Source organism: Phlebotomus papatasi, chromosome 1 (assembly GCF_024763615.1).
Source record: "Phlebotomus papatasi isolate M1 chromosome 1, Ppap_2.1, whole genome shotgun sequence".
NCBI lineage: Eukaryota > Metazoa > Arthropoda > Insecta > Diptera > Psychodidae > Phlebotomus > Phlebotomus papatasi.
This window is the reverse complement of record NC_077222.1, coordinates 62,969,995-62,991,342: the sequence shown is the minus strand read 5'-3', so window position 1 is coordinate 62,991,342 and position 21,348 is coordinate 62,969,995. Positions and strand designations below refer to the sequence as shown.

General features: G+C 34.6%; 2 protein-coding genes across 2 annotated transcripts; both read right to left on the bottom strand.

Moving 5' to 3' along the window:
• Nucleotides 1–1,578: 1,578 nt before the first annotated feature.
• On the bottom strand, nt 1,579–11,318 carry LOC129799978 (upstream stimulatory factor 2). Its single transcript, XM_055844308.1, has 7 exons — nt 11,181–11,318; nt 10,903–10,955; nt 10,754–10,819; nt 10,585–10,686; nt 10,385–10,497; nt 3,408–3,619; nt 1,579–3,315 (listed from the first exon to the last, which is right to left on the bottom strand). The coding sequence occupies exons 1-7, from the start codon at nt 11,210–11,212 to the stop codon at nt 3,168–3,170; spliced, it is 726 nt and encodes a 241-aa protein (XP_055700283.1). The 5' UTR covers nt 11,213–11,318; the 3' UTR covers nt 1,579–3,167.
• Nucleotides 11,319–14,064: 2,746 nt separating this feature from the next.
• Nucleotides 14,065–19,571, bottom strand: LOC129799971 (Golgi resident protein GCP60). The gene is made up of 3 exons (XM_055844296.1): nt 19,348–19,571; nt 18,450–19,243; nt 14,065–14,593 (listed from the first exon to the last, which is right to left on the bottom strand). The coding sequence occupies exons 1-3, from the start codon at nt 19,439–19,441 to the stop codon at nt 14,168–14,170; spliced, it is 1,314 nt and encodes a 437-aa protein (XP_055700271.1). The 5' UTR covers nt 19,442–19,571; the 3' UTR covers nt 14,065–14,167.
• Nucleotides 19,572–21,348: the final 1,777 nt, after the last annotated feature.

The following is a 21,348-nucleotide window of genomic DNA, read 5'->3' as shown; positions in this document are numbered from 1 at the left end:
CATTTTACACGACTATAATGTATGTAAACATTCAGGAAGAAGCACATAAATATGATTTTCATTCACCTAATACGGACCTTCTAACATAACCTCACAATTGACATTTTGAATCCAAACGGCGTTCGAATTTGAGAGATTCAGATTTGAGAGACTCTACTGTATTTAGATTTTTGAGACCTTCGGGAACTGGGCTAAACCTCCAGTCTGGAGCTGGCATAAGGGGTCAAAGTTGAAAAATTGTCCGGCCTATATCTCCGGTTCTAAATTATCGTTATGACATATTTTTTGTCTGAAAGTTCGTCTTTATTGGCCTCTACACACTAAAGAAATTTATGTCCATATTGAAGCGAATTCCGTACGATTGTGTAGGAAAAATTGCCAAATACGGACATATGTATTTTTATCTAGTGTGTAAAGGCCATATGAGCACTTTCACCATTGATGACACTGTGATAGCGTAAAAATTCAAACAATTTGTTGTCAAAAATGTCATTGTGCAATTTTATTAAATTTTGTAGGGTACGAAGTTTCCAAAAGCGACGTAGGTTTACTATGGTTACAATAGAACCGAGAAATGAGTTTAACTATATATGAGAAATCAAATGAAATGTGCGCCATCAAAATTACTCATTTTTGGCCAATTTTCTATTTATGATCCTCACACCTAGGAAAGAAGGGCTTGACTGCCTATTTTTACAATGAAGATAAGGTTCATAAATACTTAACTTATGGCTAAGAAATGCGGAACCAACTCTTTGGATATAAAGAGAAAATTCGCATCGTTCGAAAGTTCACACGTGCGAAGCCTGCCTACATTCCCCTATTATTGAAAACGGCATATCTCTGGTTCTATTCGACTGACTTTGATGAGTCCGATAAAATCAAGAACACTTTGGCAAAATCGTAGAGGACACTCTGGTCTTTTTTTTCCCATAATGGCCTCAACACACTAGATAAGTTTATGTACATATTGAAAAGCTTTTACTATTACCACTGTTAAAGGATATTTTCCATTTTAGAATAGTATTTCGTAAAATGAAGTAAATATATTTAAAAAAAATTAGATTGTATGAATAACACATTTTACGTATATACCAGCTTTTCTACCATTTTCTTGGATAGGCCGTATAGATAAGTCGGCGGCAGGTGCAAATACGCTATTGGGAACAAAAATCTTACGAACTGGCAGTTCTACAGGGTTTTCAAAGAGTTTTCGAAAAAACATCTCTATCTCTACCTAAGTATTAACACAAAAAAGGGGTGGGGGTCATCGGATACCTTTAGTTGATATCTCAAACCTTTTAAATTTTTCTTAAGCTCAAAAGGTTGTAAGTCGATATTAAGTAAGTAGTATACGTACCTCGTAATACCGATTTCGTGTAGAATTAAAAACCACATTTTTTTTTATTCACACAATTTGTAAAACGAAACAATTCACAGCGAATTATTCAATGAGAAACCCCTTGCTGAATATATTCTTTATCAAAATGAACCTATGAAACCGGACATTCCTTTCTTCCATCTCTGACACTTCTCCAAATTCTCCTTCAGCAAAAAACCATTGAAATCGACTTTAGATTTGTGAATAATGGTATTTATTTTAATAAAACCTAATTTATTTCGTAATAGAGATAACTCTGTTACATTTCACAAAAAAAAACCATTGAGAAAGGCAAGTGTCTTATCAAAATTGTATAAAACCACAGAAAAAAAGAAGACAAAAAAACAGTTGTTAAATTTCTTTCACAAAAAAATCGTCTCAACAATTTTTTTTTATTGAATTTATTTCGAAAACATTTTCCTTCATCTGCAATAGGGGAAGTGCTTATAATTTTGGACAGTCTGCATATAAGCATCGATATCCTAAGTTTGAAGTGCCATATTTTCAATACTAATTGACTTTTCTTGTTACTCTCTTTTCAGAAGGATTGTTTAGAAACTTGGCAAGCTATTTATCATCTCATTTTTACTAAAATTAGTTTTAATACGTTTAAAAATGAATTGATATGTAGAGGTGAATTTGACTCTTATTTTGGACAACTTGGTTATTAATTTTTACAACTTGTCTGTAAATTTGGACAGATAATCCGCCTCAATAGGATGCCCATTGTTCTTCATTTTATGAACCAATCTTATCAAGTCCTCTTCCTGGTCATGTAAGGGAAACGTGGAATGTCACAAGAAGCCCAGAAACTTTCCATATCATTCATTAAAGTGAGTTGACTTCGATACTCCAAGTACGTGCGGATTCGCTCATTCCCTGCCCTTTTCGGGAGCCTTTCAAGGCATTTCTCACTGCATCTCTTTCGTAGAGATGATGCTCCTTCATTTCTCCAGGCATTTGTCCAACCTAGTCATCACAAAAGTTAAAACTTCACGAAATTTCGTGAGAAAAACACCTGTCCAAAATAAGAATCATCACCTCACTGGTGAATGTCTTAAAAAAATTCCCATTTTTCACACGAAAAATATAATTCACAAGGCAAATCTCACTTCAGGTCAAATGTACAAATCATCAGTAACGTGAATCAACACAATATTCAATGAATATTCAATAATATCACTCAAAAACAGCGAACAAACTTTGTTAGTACTTCACCAAAACTAAATAAGACTGAAGTAAGCCACGAAGTTCTGTCATATTTCTCGTAAGCAATTGCTCACACTGAATTTTCAACAAAGCAATTTTAACTCAAATCATATTCAAATTTTAACGTATTTAGTGTTAAAATATTCCAAAAAGAACAAATATTTAGATAGAATTCATTATTCATCAAATATTGGAATAAAAGTCCATCATTTTAATCAATTTATTTTTAGTGTCCAATGTTATCCTCAAAGTGTCCAAAATAAGAAACTGGACAAAATTAGAAGCATTTCCCCTATTTCATGTTTGAAGAAAAAAACTAAAAGCTACATTTTATTGAGGACAAAATAATTCTACTGTACACAAATCTTTTATTATTTCATCGTGAATAAAAAAAACTGATAATATAGGGAGCGTAAGGAAAAACTTAAAAAATAAATCCCTCTCTTAAATAATAAGAATAAAAAAACATAAAGGATAACTTGCTATATCGATTAAAAGAAAAGAAATTCATAATTAATTTTTAGGATACAAAAATATTTTCAGAACAAAGTCTCTCCCTTCAGCAAAAATCTATTCGCTATAAATTTGAAGCATCTGGCTCAACCTTTGCACTACTTAGTTGTGCTTTTAGCATTTCATTATCTCTAATTAGTGATTCATTCTTCTCCCGCAGCATTTTATTTTCAGCAATTAATCTTTTGAGTTCATTCTGATAATCTTTTAGGCTGTGAAAGGTAATCCCAATTGGAAGCGATTAGTTCCAAATTGATAGATTTTCTCTTTTTTTTTTTTAAATTGCTCTGATTAGGAGACTTACCTCGAGTTGGCCTCTTTCAGTTCCATAATGTATTCGCATGCTTTGGCTAGGATTCCACCCTTTGACTGCCCCTCGAGATTGCCACAACCACTTCGTGGCACTTCTGTTGGATCTGGTGGGATGATTTTGCTCAGTTTCAGTATCCAGTTGTTTATTTTGTCCCGTCTGCGCCTCTCCACCTCATTGTGGGTGGCTCTTCGTCGTTCATCCCTCTGCAAAAGATTATTTAAAATGCTTGAAATACGACTTTTCTTGGAAAAAGTAGTATTTCACTGGCGCAGTAAGATCTATCCCATAAAATTTAGGCCACGTCCCTTTTCGGACTTAAGGCTCACCAACATTGTAATTTTTAAACTTTAAAAACTAATGACTCCGGCAAACCTTTTAGATCAGGAAAATTTCATGAAGTCGAAATTCTAATCCTTTTCTTTCTCACATGTTTTCCATATGACTATCTCATTCTTTCGCCTAGCAAATTCGATTGAGCTAAATTGAATTTGGAGTGATGTTTAAAAGAAGAAGAAGAGTACAATAGAATGGGATAGACATATTCAACGCATGTGAGTAAGAAAAAAATTCGAATTTCGACTTCATGAAATTTTCCTGATCTAAAAGGTATGCCGAAGCCATAAAAAATTAATTTTGTAAAGATACAGGACGGACGATCGAATTTAACAATAAACAACCTCAATTAGGGCGCCGGGGCAGAATTAGACAGGGGTAGAATTGGACAGTGGGATATTATAGTTTTCCTTATGGCCTCTACACATTGGGAGCAATTTTTGTCAAAAATTGCTTTTTTGAAGGACATTCCCTGCAGCGTTGTAGGGGGAAACGTCAAATTTCTGTCAATAACGCAATTTTTGACGAAAATTGCTCCCAATGTGTAGACACCTTTAGAAAAAAATAATGAGCAAACTACTATTTATTCAGAGTAACTATCTCCTTCCCTGTTCATTGAAATATTTACAGGGAGTTCCGGCTTAAGTGAAAACGGATTGAAAGGATTTGACATGAATTGCCTATTATTGGGAGCTCATTTATAAAATAATTTTTGAAATGCCCCTAAATGTATGCAAATATTTTTCACGCCGTAAATTTGAAGTACATTTCTTATGAATCGTTGGCGCTGAAAAATTGGCAGAGAAAAAAGTTTTGCTTACATCACTCAATGGGTCAAGTGGTAGAGTACTCGCTCTATGATGCAAGTGTCCCAGGTTCGAATCCCCTTTAGGTCACCAGGAATTTTTCTGGCATTAAAGGTGTTCGGATTGCATCCAGTGAGCTTCACTGCACTTGATTCCACGGGCATGGGATTGACAACCTCATCCCGTACAAGAAAAAATAATAATGCATGTCTAGAAATCCCCTTGCGGGAAGGCCTTGTTCCTTAATGGAATGTTGTGCCAGCATTATTATTATTATTATTACATCACGGCGTTTCCATAATTTATTCCAAGGACAGTTCCTCTGGGTACGCAATTTTTCTGTGTCACTGGAGTGAATTCGCGATCTTTTTTCCGGTCCCGAGATTTTTTTTGAAAGTGGAACTCCTTGTATCAAACAAATTCGGAATTTTCAAACAAATCAATTTTTTTCTGAATGGGACTGACAATCTCATATCTGTATAAGAAAAAATAATGGACGTCTCGAAAATTTCACATTGTGCCACCATTATTCATATTATGCTTCCCTTCAATAAATAATGGACTTAATGTCCCTATAAGTATTTAATCTTCTTCCTTGATAATGTAATCCTAATTAATGGTGGGATAAGCTTAATTGTGAAGTACGATCAAATTACCAATCAAGAGTTTACCTGCTGATATCTACTTGTTTTTAGATAAGATTTAATTTGTATGCATAAAGGGGCATCAAATCCGTTTGGTTAGACATTTCTCCCAGGACATAGGTTCGATCTTGTTTATAGACATAGCATAAAATATCTTCGGAAGGCCTCACGAGCTTCTTCAGTCTTTACCTTAAACTGCATTATTGTGAAAATAAAAAAAGCCTATTACACTATGCAACAAATTAACAACGTTTTTTTTGGCACATGGATCTCACATGGTACGTTTGGTAGAGTCGAGTCCCCTGATCAAGAATCTGTTGTTGGTTTTTCTCCTATACGTCACAATTTTCTTTAATTTTTTTTTTTGTTTTTGCTGTTTTGTCACATATTATCAATTATTCCTCCGGTTCTAGTATACAGAACTTAATAAATGGGCATCCGTTGGAAAGGAAAGTTGTGCTTCAACTTGAAAATTATGTGATATTTTTTCAAAAAATCCTTGGGAGCGGAAAAACAAAATCAAACTAAAATTTCTCAAAAATGACCTAAGAAAGCAACTCTTGAAAAATATAAACTAAACTAAATATTAATGTACTCTCTTCAGCATATAATAGATTTCGCTTAGGACTACATTTTTGCCATAGAAGATATCCTGCTCCGATACCTCTAAATGCCTTATTTTTTGATTTTTGTCATTTTCAAAACACATGAAATCTTGCAAATTTTTGCCAAAAATTTTATTTTCTCAACAAATTGATGATGATATCGACTTGGAATGTTCTGAGTACCCCCCCCCCCCATAAGTTGATCCAAGGAATCCAAATGTCACTTCAATTTCATCCCAACGTCTATCCTTCCCCTCCAGAAACCACTCTTTTAGGAATATCTGAAGACCTAAACTAAACCATCGATGCTTTTCATTTTTGGATATGTTTAAGAGACCATCCTAGCGGACATTTCATCCATACATTCCAAAGACGTCCCACCTCTCCTTCCCCCACATGGTAACAATCCTGTCAAAAAAAGGAGCATTTATTCTGGAAAATTTTCTGACAAAAATCAAAAAATATGGCATTTTTTTAGAGGTATCGGAGTTGAATGTCTTCTATGGCAAAAATGTAGTCCTAAGTGGAGTATATTGTGTGCTGAAGAGAGTACATTGATATTTAGTTTAGTTTAGTTTATATAATTTTTTAAAAGTTGCTTTCTTAGGTCATTTTTGAGAAATTTTAGTTTGATTTTGTTTTTCTGCTCCCAAGGATTTTTTGAAAAAATATCACATAATTTTCAAGTTGAAGTACAACTACTTACCTTTCCAACGGATGCCCATTTATTAAGTTCTGTATACTAGAACTGGAGGAATAATTGATAATATGTGACAAAACAGCAAAAACAAAAAAAAAATTAATTAAAGAAAATTGTGACGTTATAGGAGAAAAACCAACAACAGATTCTTGATCAGGGGACTCGACTCTACCAAACGTACCATGTGAGATCCGTGTGCCAAAAAAAATTGTCAATTTGTTGCATAGTGTTATTATACAGGAAGGCCCCGGACCCAACTTGTATAAAAATCGCTACTGAATTTCCATTTTCTTCTTGAGGAAAATCTAAGGATTTCCAGGAACTATCTAAGGTGGGATTATGAACCTAATAAGGAACACATTTTTTTGTCATAGTGGTAGAATTGCTTCGGTTTGTGTGTTAATCAGAAAAAAATCACAAATCTTGGACATCATCTTACAGTATCAAGCATGGGCATTTTTCCCTACAGGAAATTTACTTCAATATGAACATACAGTAGAGTCTCGCTATAGGCCATCGCTCTATAGTCCACAATTTATCGACCGTTGATTTAAAAGCACTGATTTTGAGTTAGGTTATGTTTTTTAGTACGCGGCGTGCAATGTTTTCATAATCATTTTAATATTTCTGGCAAACTTTATTGAGTAGTGATAATTGTGATCCATAATGAAGAGAGCGAGGACAAGTACCACAATTGCAAAGAAAGTGGAAGCCGTCGAGCAATTTCAATACTAAAAGTTGTTGATAATTTTAAAAAATAACATGGACTATAGTGCGACCAAAGTGTCAAATCTGGAACCAAATATGGACTATAGCGAGACTCTACTGTAAATTGGTCTAGTATGTAGAGGTCATAAAAGAAATGCATTTACAATACTTTTTGGTCACAGCTCTTCAATAAATTGATAAAATTATGGGCCATTTCCATTGAGAAAATATTCAGATTTTTGTAATTCCCAATTCGCATTAAAGCTCGCAAGAAAGCCCAGTTTTGAATACGAACATCTCTTTTGTTTTAGTTTAGCTTCTGGGTAAAAATGCGAAAACAATCGAACTTCATGAAATCACTGCTAAAGGATATCTTTAGTAGGGGAAAGTGACCATGCTTGATACTGTAAAATGATGTCCAAGGTTTGTGATTTTTTTCTGATTAACACACAAACCGAAGCGATTCTTCCACTATGACAAAAAAATGTCACACTTATTAGGTTCATAGTCCTAACTCACATTGTTCCTGGAAATCCTTAGATTTTCCTCAAGAAGAAAATGAAAATTCAGTGGCGACTTTTATACAAGTCGGGTCCGGGGCCTTCCTGTATAATAATTGATTCGACAAATCGGAGGCCTATTTTCACTGCAAAAATTTCACCGGATACAAAAAATTGCACATCAATATTTAGACGGAACTCTAATCTATCTGCTTAAATCGTTTGTAAGACTGGTTATTAGTTTTAAAATCACTTTTATGTAATTTTTCTAAGCCGTGTTTTTATGACATTAGGGCACTAGCGAAAACCATTTTTTCACTTTGAGTCCATGAAAATGTCACTCTGCAACCTTAAAATTCAGGCAACAGGGTTGAAGCCTATGTCAATTGTCGATGAAATTGGCGGATTTCAATAGGTGTAATTATGAAAGAATCACATCTAATGATAGAGTTGCCACAATTAAATTATCATTCATGGACACTTCTTAAAATATAGGATGGACACAGGTGGAATTTATGAATTTGCCACCACCCACAAAAACAGTGTCCCCAAGTAAAAATATTTTTATATAAATATTAATACTGATGAACCCTCTATGTGCCTATGATAGTAGTTTTCCTGAAAAGCGACATTAATCAAGAAATACTTATAAAATATCATGTATCAAAATTACAGTTTTGAACCTATTTTTGATTTTTGCTTCGTGAAACTAGGAAAAAAGAGCTAGGATCCTAATTTTTTTAGGAAATGTGAGGCTTAGCACCAGCTATTGAAATATATTGCGATGAGTCATAACTATTGATTAACATAGAAAATAAATAGTTATTATTAAGCTTGGATCGTATCAAGCATGGTCACTTTCCCCTATATGGATATGTTTTACAGATTATCCAGGCGAACATTTCGTCTATATACGAAAATACCGTTGAATCATTTCTAATAACGGTTTTTCAAGGTCAAAGGTTAAAAAGACACTAGAGTGCGCATTTATCTAGCAAATGGGGTCATGTTAGGGGTCGTTGGAAAGGTCTTGGAATTTACGACAAAACTAAACCGATTCCAAGTGGTTTTGAATCAGTAATGAACCGGTTCATAACCGATAAAAAAAATTTATCTGAAAATTAATCATATTACTTTTAAAACTATTTTGGGGGATCTTTTGAGAGATTTATGAATCGGTTGAGAACCGGTAAACGGTATATGATACGAAAGTACTTTTGCGGTATATTTCATACGGAGTTGAAAATTTTCTGAGACATTTGTTGAAAAATTTCTCAATGGAAATGGCCCATAAAAGAAATTAAAGTTTTATTCTGAAAAATAAGCATAGTGAGCATTGAGACCTTAAGAACATAGAAATAGACCTGGCTCAATAAGTTATGACCTACTTCGATTTAAAAAAAAGTGATCCTCCGAATCTAGCACCCATCTAGATTTTCCCGAGAGACCCATGTCCACACGTTTTTCTTCTTTGACGTTCTAGACCGCACTGACTCTCTCGGCTCTCCAACTTACAGGTACAATTACAAAGACTAAGAAGGCAATAACACCGCAGAGGCTTAGAAGCGACCCAGGAACGAATTTTAATAGTAATATTTGTAACAGCCAGGATTCTTCCAAACGTACACAATTTATGGGAAATAGGTTTACACTTGGGACCTTCCCGCGATCCCCTTATAAGTCGACCCTGAGACCACTAAAATGCTCCTCATTCACATTTCCCAATTTTTGTTTCATTTTTAGATATTTTTTAGATGTTACCCAGGCGGAGATTCGTGCAAACACGAAAATACAGTTGAATCATTCATAATAACGGGTTTTCAAGGTCAAAGGTTAAATAGGCTCTGGAGAACGTATTTCTCAACCAAATGGAAACATGTACGGGCTCGTTGGAAAGGTCTTGAAATTCTTGAGAAGCCTGAATTAGTTCTATTGCAATCGGTTCTTTTTCTTACATTTACCGATTACAATTACCGATAATTAATTTTTATTCGAAATTTAATTGTAACTAAAACTTCTAAGGCATTTTTGACAATTTTTTGAAAGATTTATATTTCGGTTCAAATCGGTTGTGAATCGGTAATGAACCGGTTATGAACCGATGAGTAATTTTGGTCTAAAAATCAATTTCATTACTCTTAAAACTATTTTAGGCGACCTTGTGAGTGATTTTTAAATCAGTTGAGAACCGATAAATGGTAAATAATGCGGTTGAAATTTTGAGGGGGACCATTTGCATCACTTTTGTCCTTCTGTCGGTCCTACACTGAGAAAAAAAGGGTTCGATTAAATTTTTTTCCTCATAACTTTAACACTTTTTAGGGGTAAAAATATATCTACATTTTTTAATGCTAATTTTACACCTTTTTAAGGGTAAGAATAACATGAAAAAGGGTTATTTTAACCCCTAATACACCTGAAGAGCATAATATTTACACTGATTTCGGATCAATACTGCAGGGAACAATTAACATTTTCGGAATGTTATTTTAACTTTTTCGGATTTCTCTCAAGAGGGGATGTATTCAAAGAGAAGATCATCATAGTAGTTGAGATTCTTTATGAAGAATCTCGGACTCGGACTTCGTCAAGCCAATTTTATTCATTTCGTTCGTCGGGATAAATTTGCTCAATTCGATTTTTAAAAATTAATGATTATTTATAATAAATACCTTTCGAACGTTGGTATGCTGAATGACTGGCGAGACGACAACATCTGTCTTTGGGGTGGTGTTACGCTGTGTTTGAAGAAAATTCGATGGATTCCCGATGACGTACACTTGACCTGGACAGAAGATGGAAGAAAACGTAAATCATTTAGAAAATCTTAATGCCTTTTTGGGGCATATTTCGCCAGAGATGTTTTACTCACACTGTTGAGACATGTTTGAGGAGGGTGTTGTGGCTGTTGCTGTTGTGCTCTGAAGATTAGATTCAGATTCTCCAAGGTGGACTAGTCGGTATGTGACCAAACCTGGACAAGACAGTTTCTTTAAAGAATTTTCTCACATTTTAATATCCAACAAATCAATTTAATTTACCATTTTCACTCTTGATTGAGGTGTACTGAACATTCTCATCGGCTGCATTGAGAGTGTCCTGGGAGGCTATTTCGATAAACAAAGAACATTTTATTTTTTAGTTTTCCGGAAAAGCATATATAACGTAATGTTTTGTTGTTATTGCTCACCAATTGAATTCTCATCCACTAAGCTTATCAGGTCGTTCTCCCGTTCGGTAACGCTGTAAATGATAAAAAGACGGTATTTCAATTGATCCTCCGACCGAGAATATCTTCAGAAATCCTCAAAGATAGTGCAATTTATAGAAATGACCTTTTCCTTCTGGTGACATTCGTCAGAGTGAGAGAGAAGTGTGGGGCTTTTTTCCTCATGTCACTGCCCCAAATTTGTGCGATAAGATTTACGCAATTTTTGACCATGGCTTTGGATCTCGTGCTCGTCTTACCTGTTGTCCAGGTCGGAGATCTTGAAACTCATTCTTTCACACCTTTTTCATCGCATCTATTTACAAAATTATTTTATAAACAAATTTTTGGTCACGGGAGTTGTCATGTGACACACGAAAGAAAAAAATGACAGTTCGTACTAAAAACCCAGTGGCCATCATATGTTTATGTACTAAACGGCCAGTTGACCTAATGCGTACTGAAAAAATATTTAAAATATAGGGATTTGGAGATTTATTAACAAGAGTTAGAATTTGTTTCCAAAAAATCACTTTCTGTATTTTATAAATAAAATATTAATTTTTATTCATGATCTAGGAAGAAATCTTAGAAAAATTAAGATTTCGATATCAGGAAAAGTGGGACACCTGTGAACTGGCGCAGCTTTGAATTTGGCTTTTTTTTATTCTATTTTTATATGAAATTGAGCTTTATTGTTATGCCCGTTATGCCCCTTATGTCCAATGCACAACAAATTTTGTTTTGTAAACATGTTTTTGACATTTCAATGAGAGTGAGTGTGATCTATCTAGATCTAGTCACAGTAGGTTTGTTGAACTAAATTATATCATCATAAGGTTTAATTTCATTTAAAAAATACAATAGCCTCTCGTTCAATCAGCTCTTTTTCAATCGGATGTAAAATTTGGTTGACAATTTTCACGGTAAAATATGAAGCAAATTTGCTCAAATTCGCTGTAGTTCCTCTTATTTTATCATGATTCTTTATAATTGAGCACTTTTTGTGGAATTTACAATGATTTTGACGCCCAAATCTATCTATAATTTGGATGACATTTTGCCCCATATGCCCGATTGAGAGAGAGTCTACTGTAGGAGAAAAACCTAATTTCAAAAATCCTCCAATTCAAAGGTGCGCCACTTTTCCCTAGTGAAGTAAGTTAAAAGTATCCAGAAAATTCGAAAGGTTAAACTGTGCAATGTTTTAGTGCTTTTATTTCTTTTTGGGCAAGGTCTTTCTTTAAATTGAAAATATGCAATACAGTATTCTCATATTCTTATCCTTCGTACTTTCTTACAAACCTTTGGGATGAAGTATTTCCTTTTCATTCTATACGATAATAATGTGTGTAAAAGACGTAAATAAATATCCAGGAAGCTGCATCGAAATATGATTCTATATTGTACAATCAATCGCATTTCACATTTTGAATTCGAAACGGAGATGTAATTTTAAATATTCAGATTTGAAAAGATATTACTGTAGTCTTAATAAAAGAAAATCTACAAAAAATACTGTGCTGTGCTCCATAAAATTCAAAAATTATAAAACGTAGGCTTATTTATATGAATAATTCTGTATTCTAAAAATAAAGACAATTTATTATTTACAATAACTAAAAAACTGTGAGCATCAATTCTATATTCTAACTATTCTAACAATTTGAGTCGAATATTTTTTCAAATTCAATTCCTGTTAAAGCAAAAAATAAAAGAGAATTATTTGTGGAGGACACATTCTTACCTTGGTACAGTAGACTCTTCGATATCCAGCACTTCGATATCCGGGTGACAGCTGCCAAACACTGGCGGTTGATATATTCAAAATTATTTTCACTAAACATGAAGTTTGTCCAGAGTGAATTAAAGTATTATTAACATTGTATCGAAGTTTTTAATACATAATTGTGATAAAAAATGAAACATAAGCATACCATGAAGTAAATTCCCTTGTTCTTTGTCAGACAGAAAATAAATTCACACTGCACAAAATAGAAAAACCGTTGATCATTCAAAAAACCTAAATGTCATTTGTCCCCCAGTCAGCCGGATATCGAAGAGTCTACTGTAAATGTTTCATGTTTTTTTTTTCATACTAATTCTCAGCCAAAATCATATTTTATTAAGCTTTAACTGTCACATATACTGAAGTAGAAGTAAAAAAAGAAAATAATGAAAGAATATAGAGGAAGGCTTTCAGGCTTCGCACACTTCACATTTTTCCCATATTTCTTTAATGAATCAGACCTATTTATGGCAGTATATTTTAATAGATCGCCTTAAGTTACACATTTTCTGAAAAAATAGGTCAAATTCATTAAAGGAACATAGGAAAAATATGAAATGTTCGAAGACAGAATATGTGCGATACCTGTAAGCCTTCCCAGTAGATTGAATCCACAGAAGAAATAAAATAAAATTGTAAGAAACAGTGAGCCCAGTTGTGTGTTTCGAATAAACTTAGATTATTAATTAAACTAAGATTATTCTGTGCACTTTCTTTCATCACTTATCGTATAATAGGCAAGTCTACAGCAAATTCACCTAACAATTGTAATAGATAATTATTTTGAGCATTCAGTGGCTTAAGTAAAAAAAAGTACTTACTCGATAATACAAGAGTCCAGAGTTCAAATCCTCTTTAGATCGCCAGATATTTTCAATTAATAGAAATATTCCAACCCCAACCACATTTATTAAACATTAATTCAGATTTCCTTAAATGAAAATATTTAATATAAAATATTAATAAAAAAATCATCTTCAGCTAAAAAATATAAAAAAAAAAATTAGCTATTAAAGTATCTCACTTTACAATCTTAGCTTTTGTGGTTCGAGGTGAAATCCGACCTCGTCAATTGTTTTTTTTTCTTTATTGTTGAATAATTGAATGAAGAACAAATTTATTTTTATTTTAATCTACACAGCCTTTGGAAGTGGCCAAATGTGAAATTCAATTTGCTTGAAGTTTGGTTTTAATTAAAAGAAATTTTAGCTTATTTGTTAAATTATTTCTAATTCTAGGACAAAATTTTAATAAATTTCGAATATAAATTGGCCTGAGACTGCGAAGTTCACCATAAAATTAAACTTCATCAAATTCAATAAGATTCTAAAAATATTCCAAACAAAAAAGGCAGATTTGCTTACATTGATACATTTATTCATCAATTTCATTGCACTTTTCTGTTCCATTTAAGTGCTCATAACATTGATATTTGATTAGCATGGTGTGTCATAGAAATTATCGAGTGTAAAATACTCGGTAGTAGAGGGTCTTGGACCGCCACAAGCTGTAAGAGTTGTCAAACTTGAGAAGATAGACCCCCTCACCCGGATAAACATGAGAGCCAGCGTAAACTTCATTCTGGCAATCACGACGGTAGATGGGAACTATAATGGAAATGGGGGGTTTATTTTGCATTGAAGATGGAACAATTGTCTGCAATGGGCCGGATTCTAAGTCATCCACTGTGGCAATATCAGATGAATCGAGATCCTCCTCATCCTCTCCCAAATCATCCTCATCATCACTCTCACTTATGTGAACGGACACCTCTGAAGTATTTGTCTTGCCCCACTCAAAATACACCCCAAAGCCAATATCATAGCTATCAGTGGCAAATTCCCAGAACAGACAGGAACCTCCCTCGTGTGTTGGAACACGGACCTGAGATGAAAAAGGAAACATCTTTTTTCTTGCCTCTTTCCAAACTTAAGCTTTTTATCGATTTTTGTTTATTTTTTTTGGACTTTCAATGCCATTTCAAGTTCAATTGTGTTTACAAATTCCTAATGAATCACACTTAATGAATTTTTAATCATTCAGCAATCGATAATGAATCAAAAGCATATAGTAATAAAATCAGAACGCGTTTCTCTCTGAGCAATTAAACTCATTTCTACGAAAAAAAGTTCAAGGTAATGAATTAAATGACTTCGAGAAGATGAAGGATTGATTTCACTTTTTATAAAAAAAAATCTTCTCAGGTTTACAGCATTTACTAATTTTTGTCAATTTGACATAAAAAAAAAAACAGGGATAAGTAATCACATGTTTGATTTTTTTGGTATTAAATGCAGAATTTATATGGTTACACAGTTCTTAACCATCTATCCAAGTAAGACTGTCTCAAGACGGTCTTAACAAAAATCCCATTTACAGCGACAATAAAAAATTTATTTATTTAAAAGTGCTATAGTGTTCTCAGTAATAGTATTACCGTATTACTAACACCTTTCGAAAGTTTGAACTCATTTTGATTTTTTTGTTTAGTTGCTATTCCTAGTTTCGTGCGACAGGTCAGAGAAAAAGCAATAAAAAATATTTGTGCAAAAAAACTCATTTCCAATTTCACGAAAAATATCGATTTAAAGTTATCTGACGAAAATAAATTCATTTTTTACTGAAAGATATGTCATTCTATTTTGTGTATTTTATTTAAAAATTTAAGAAAAAGTAAAAATGTGAATTTTAGAAGCAAAAAGTTTCAAAAAAATTTATATTTTCTCACCTAGCGCTTAATCTAAAAGAGATAGTAAAGAATGGATGGTTTTTCGACTTTATTTGATCATAAATTATCCTAGAAAACACTTTCTTACAACTTTTTTCGGGTATTAATTAAAAGGGACAGATAATCCTAACCGGCTTATGTAGGTGAGATTCTTAACGTGAGCTAACTCGGAGTGCATGCAAATTCGATTTGGAGCTGAAGTTGGGAGACGCCATTCAGTTATCTTGAATCAAATTCGTGAAATTGTACAAATTTTGCATTTAAACCAAAATATCAAGGATTTGGATGAACTGACAGAAAAGTGTTATATGGGTGAAATGTAGACCAGAATGTTCTCTATAATTTTCCCATAGAACATGATCTCATCGATTACTCAGAAGTCAAGATAATCGAGGTTTTTTGTTTCTTAACTCGTTTTTTCATCCAGAGTGCCCCAAGTAGTCATTTGTTGAACTTCAACTATATCAAAGAATTGTTGTATTTTGTGGGACTTTCCATTTAAAACCCTATTTTAAGTGTCTTGGTGGAGTAGAGGCAGTCAAATTGGCATCTGAGTGATTTCAAAGCGTTATTATGGGAAAAATCAATTTTTTCACACTTAAACGGCAAAATCGGAGTGATAGCGTAGTCTGAGCGGAAAATGATGTATGGACGAAATGTAGAGACGAATGTCCTCTACAATTATGTCGAAGTAATCATCAAAATCGGTTTAGCGACAGTCAAGATAATTGAGGTTATGTGATATTGAAATTGGTTTTTCGACTGTGGCGCCCCTGGTGTTGGTCCCACGAAGTTCAAATATTCTAGAAAGCTGTAGCATTTGGTGAGATCTTTCGTTTAAGCCCTCATTCATCAAAATCGGTCACATAGAACCGGAGATATGATTTTTTGAATTTCGTGAACTTTGACCCCTCATATCTCCGGTTCTATTGAAACCACAGCGCACATACGCACCATTTTGGAAACGTCCTAGACTGGACTACAACATACTAAAATTTGATTAACTTGCACAATGCCGTTTTTGAGAAAAATGATTTTGAATTTCGATGAATTTTGACGCTATCGCAGCGCCACCTGTGGTGACTTTTTGAACTTCCATCTGAAAGTGCTCATCGAGACGAAACCAAAAAGGTAAAATTTAGGTCGATATGTTAATTAGAACCGGAGATAGAGGCCGGTCAATGTTCGAACTTTGACCCCTTATAGCTCGGGTCAGGGGTTATGGATCGACTTAAGGTTTTTTTTGTTTGATAGGTATAATCAACGGCTACAACATACTAAAATTTCAGCCCGATTGCATAAGGAATTTTTGAGTTATTTAACTTTTAAGATTTAAAAATTTTCTTTTTAATAATAGCGCCCCTAGCGGTGATTTTATGAACTTGCGATGTTAGAAGGAAAAGTGGCATTTCACGAGAGCTTTCCAAAAAGCCCTCATTTTTTAAATTCTGACAATTAGAACCGGAGTTATGGCCATTTTAAGAATTTTTTTTTGGACCATTATAGCTCGGGTTAGGGGGGTCGGGGGACCTTAAGTTTGGTATTGATGGAAAACTCTAAGGCCCAGCTATAACATACTAAAATTTGAGCCCGCTCGATGCCATAGGGGCGGAGCTATTAAGAAAACAAAAAAAGGGGGGTCTTCAAAATGGCGGAAGGAGGGGTGGGGGGTGGGGGGTCAATGCACCAAGTTGCAATTTTCATGCGATATATAACCTTTGCCGAAAACCGCAAGTCGATATCTTTTTTAGTTTAGGAGCTATTAAGCTCTAAAGAGCGGCCGGACGGACGGCCGGCCGGCCGGCCCGCCGGGAACGTAACTTAGCCCCCCATATATTCGTGATCAGGAAGTGGCGAAACACATTTTGGCCAAGTTTGAGCGCGATCGGACGACATGAAATTTTGTTAGGATTATAGTAGGTGAGATTGTTAAGAATCTCACCTAATACTGATAGAGGATTAATAGCGTTTTTTATAAATCTTAATAGGGGCTTTAGATACAGTAGACTCTCTCAAATTCGGGCATTTATGACCGAAATGTCACCCGAAGCAGAGAAAAATTCGGGTGACAAATTTTTAGAAATGCAACAATTTTTATGCATCTGCATACACAATTGAGTTTACACACTCATAATATCGTAAATTGCATGAAAATCCCTTAATAATGCAGAAACATATCAGAATTAAGACAAACCATGGCAAATTTGAGTATATTTGTTTCATTTGATAATCATAATCAAACTTGAAAAATGACAAACTTTTTTCATGTAACTGCTACCCGAATTAAAAAGTAGCCCGAACTTAAAAGAGCCGAATTAGCGAGAGTCTACTGTATATGGGCTTAGCCATATGGCTTATTTTCTCAAATTTTTATAAGTCAAGAATGTTTCGAAAAATGTAATTTAGGCTTGGATTATTAAGAACAAAGATCTGTTAGATTCTAAAAATCAATATTTTTTGCAAAATAGGATTTTGAGATATTCGGGAACTAGGCCAAACTGCTAGGCGACAACTGCTAGGTCAAAGAATTTAATCTAAATCTAAAAACGAGAATTTCAGGAACTAACTAGGGGCAATATGGCAAACCAAAAACCTAAAAATTTCCCAAATAATCGAAATTTTAAACATTCGAACAAGGAATATGGTAAAATTTTGAAATATTCGGTTATTTATTTGAATTATTGTCATACAGGAAATATTTATTTTAACCAAACTTTTTCCAAATTCTCTGAAATTAGTGGCACTTTTCAGAATTATTAGTATCTGTCGTGAAATTGATTTACCAAAAATAATTACCGTGAAGTGGCAAAAATCGAAGGAGTAATTTATTTCAGGGAACTTGAATTAATCTGGCCAGAGAACATGGATCCTCCTCGGAATCTACATATTTTCCAGGGAACCTGAAGAATCTGGCATTCCACATTTTCAGGGAATTCACAGAGAGCTCATTATATTTTTTCGGAAAACCGGAGATTTCTTTTTCAGTGAATTATGTTAAAGATTTTCACTCACCGTTACAGTGTCTCCATGTCCTACTCTGATGACCCCATCGCCGGATCCGGCTGAAACTTCTTGCTTGAAGGCTTTCATATCGGATCGTGTCCACATACTGGCTCGACTTATCACTGGATACTCACTAGATTCCTCATTATCACTTTGGCATTGACTCTCCTCCGCCTCCGTGGCCATTTCGGCGCTCTCGAGCAGATTCTCCGTGCTGCCCACTTTCGAAGGTTCTGCATTGCTCTCGCTGGGCAGAACCTGAGCCTGAAGTTGCTGCATGTACTGATGATAGTGTTCATTCTGCAGCTGTCGAATGAGATGGGCCTGCTGATCGGGATTTCCGGGAAATTGTTTGTCAGCGTAAGCTTTGAATTGATGAAATGTCTGCTGATTGAGCACATTTTGCAGCTGCCGCTTCTGCTGCTCTGCTTTATTTTTCTCGTCATCTATTCGCTTCTGCTCCTCCAGCTGTAACTGTTCGAGTGCTTGTCGTTCTCGCTCAAGTTGTTGGTCTTGCTCAGCCTGCTTTAGTTTTTCCTCCTTGTCCTTCCGGATGGCCTCGGCGTAAGGCTTGAACGTGGGACAAAGACGATCCAAGAGATCGATAAATCCTTGCATTGCCTGACCTCTGCCAATGTCCCCCAATTGCTGCCATGTTAAGCGTCTGTCGCGTCCAATGACATCGAGAACACCAATTGGGGGTGTTTTGTCGGGATCCAGAGGTCCATGCGTGGTCTGCTGGGTAAATGCCACCAGTTTCAGGTTATCCTCGTAGCTGATGTACACAGCTTTGCCTAGTTTCTCTGCAAAAGGAGGATAAAATTAGGATCTAGGGCAGCCTGGATATCCAGGAAGGTTTACAAAGGATTTTCTTGGTAAAAGTGGGTGGAAGGGCTTTGAGGATTACCTTTGTAGAATTTCAGTGCAAGTCGATAAATTTCTTTAAGAGGAAATCCCCACTTTTCCCCCTCAATCTCCACATTGTCCATTGTATCAGACATCCGATTGAAGTGCTTTTGGCACAGAAATTGCACGAAATATTGGGTATTTTGGTGAAGAAAACTGCACAAAACTTTTAAGACACACAGCCGACCGAGCAACACGTCAAAATAAAAGACTCAGCACTGTACTAAAAATTGGGTTAGGCTATAGGCGCTTAAGAATTTAATGATTCTTAAGTTTGCCCTTACATAAGACAAAATTTTATTTTTTTTTGTAAAAAGCACGAAAATTAAAATAAATTAAAATGGAAAAGAAAATTCACGAAATATCCGAAATTACTTACATTGAGATTTCTTTCTTCTATTTGAGTAAAGAGACAGAGCAAAAAAGCAGTTGAGAAAGTCAATAAGATCATGTTAATTCATTTGCGATGATTTGGGATCAAACCAAAACCAATTGCATCAGGAAGGATTGTGAATTATTATTCAACACATTCCCATTCCTAGAAGATCAGACACTGCTAAGGAGTGTTATTGCTCACGAATGACATAGATAGACTTTGCGTATATTACTAACAGTTGAACAGAGAATAGCTATCCAAAAAAAACAGTTGATTCGGAAGTTGATTCCCACTCTAAGTGAGACTATCAAAAACACTTTTAGAAGTGTCTCTTAAGACGTTATCCTCAGTTCATGAACCCAAAATACAGCGAAATCCCTACATTCCAACCTCAAAGGCAGAACAGACAAGAACAGATCTAGTGTGATCTAACAACTGCCAAATAGACAAATTTATGTCAGACGTACCTTCCAAAAGCTCATACACCGAATCACGTAGCATAAACCATATCCAAAGAATGTCTAAGGAATCTAGCTCTCTCGTGTAAGACATATGAGAAAGCACGATTACACATTCAACAACGAGGAGATCTAGATTCTCGATTGCGCCAAAAGTTCTCGCTATTTGCACTGGATGAAAATGGTGTACAACAACCGGGATCTTGGTTGTGTGAGTCAAACAGTAGAAAATTTCCAAATCAGGGGTCAATTCAGAGATTCAGCTGATTACTGATTAAACATTTATAAATCTGAATTCCAATTCAGACATCCCAGCTCAGCTGATTACTGATTACTGATTTAGCTGATTAAAAGTCTCCAAAAAGCTCCTAAACTATTTTCGTATTCAGACACACACATCAGTGTAATCAGCAAATTACTGATTAGCCGCTGATTTATTTTCGACCACCTCTCGCGGTGGCCGATAAACTGATTTAAATTAATTTGACATTTATGAAAATGTATAATCATGACCTGTATCATATTTTCCACGCGATTTTCTTGAAAAAATACGTAAATAAGTGCTTGTATTTTTGTTATTTCTAGTTTACTGTCATTTCCTTTATGACCAACGCACAATAACTTTTATTTGTAAACATGTTTTCAAAATTTCCTATAAGAGAGAGCGAGATGACTAGATCTACATTTCATTCATTCTCATTGAAATTTCAAAAACATATTTATAAAATAAAAGTTATTGTGCGCTGGTCATTATTCTTAAAACAGTATTTAGTTCAATAAAGATAATAATAATAAAACAGTATTTTGTGGCAATCTACAAAAGGTCACCGAAACTGCGATTAGAAAATAACTGTGAAGAACTCGATATTAATTTTTCAAATAATGAAAGAAATGAAAGCTTTTCTTCCAGGATGTGATTGATTTCTTAGACTCCAGTCTGTTGAAATTTTTTCATTCAGAACTTTTTTTTCTAGCTCGCATATCTCGAATATTTTTCCAAAATATGAAACCCTGTCTGGGTTTCTTGTGATAGTTTTCGATTTCAAAGCCCATTATTAGAATAAATTTTTAGTTTTTGGGAGTAGTAATTCATCTAATTCGTCTTCCGGAAGCCTCCTCTCTGTCCAAGATTTGCTCTTGTCTTGCTCTAAGATCGATGTGAATAATT

Bases quoted from the DNA above. Each gene is read 5' to 3' on its own strand.
- LOC129799971 (XM_055844296.1), bottom strand. From the start codon at position 19,441: ATGTCTGATACAATGGACAATGTGGAGATTGAGGGGGAAAAGTGGGGA. The intron at 19,244-19,347 runs GTAATCCTCAAA...CTCCTTTTGCAG, and splicing joins TGCACTGAAATTCTACAAAG to AGAAACTAGGCAAAGCTGTG. The intron at 14,594-18,449 runs GTGAGTGAAAAT...TTTTCATCTCAG, and splicing joins GACATGGAGACACTGTAACG to GTCCGTGTTCCAACACACGA.
- LOC129799978 (XM_055844308.1), bottom strand. From the start codon at position 11,212: ATGAGTTTCAAGATCTCCGACCTGGACAACAG. The intron at 10,498-10,584 runs GTGAGTAAAACA...TCTTCTGTCCAG, and splicing joins CTCAAACATGTCTCAACAGT to GTCAAGTGTACGTCATCGGG. The intron at 3,620-10,384 runs GTATTTATTATA...AATCTTTTGCAG, and splicing joins AGCATACCAACGTTCGAAAG to AGGGATGAACGACGAAGAGC.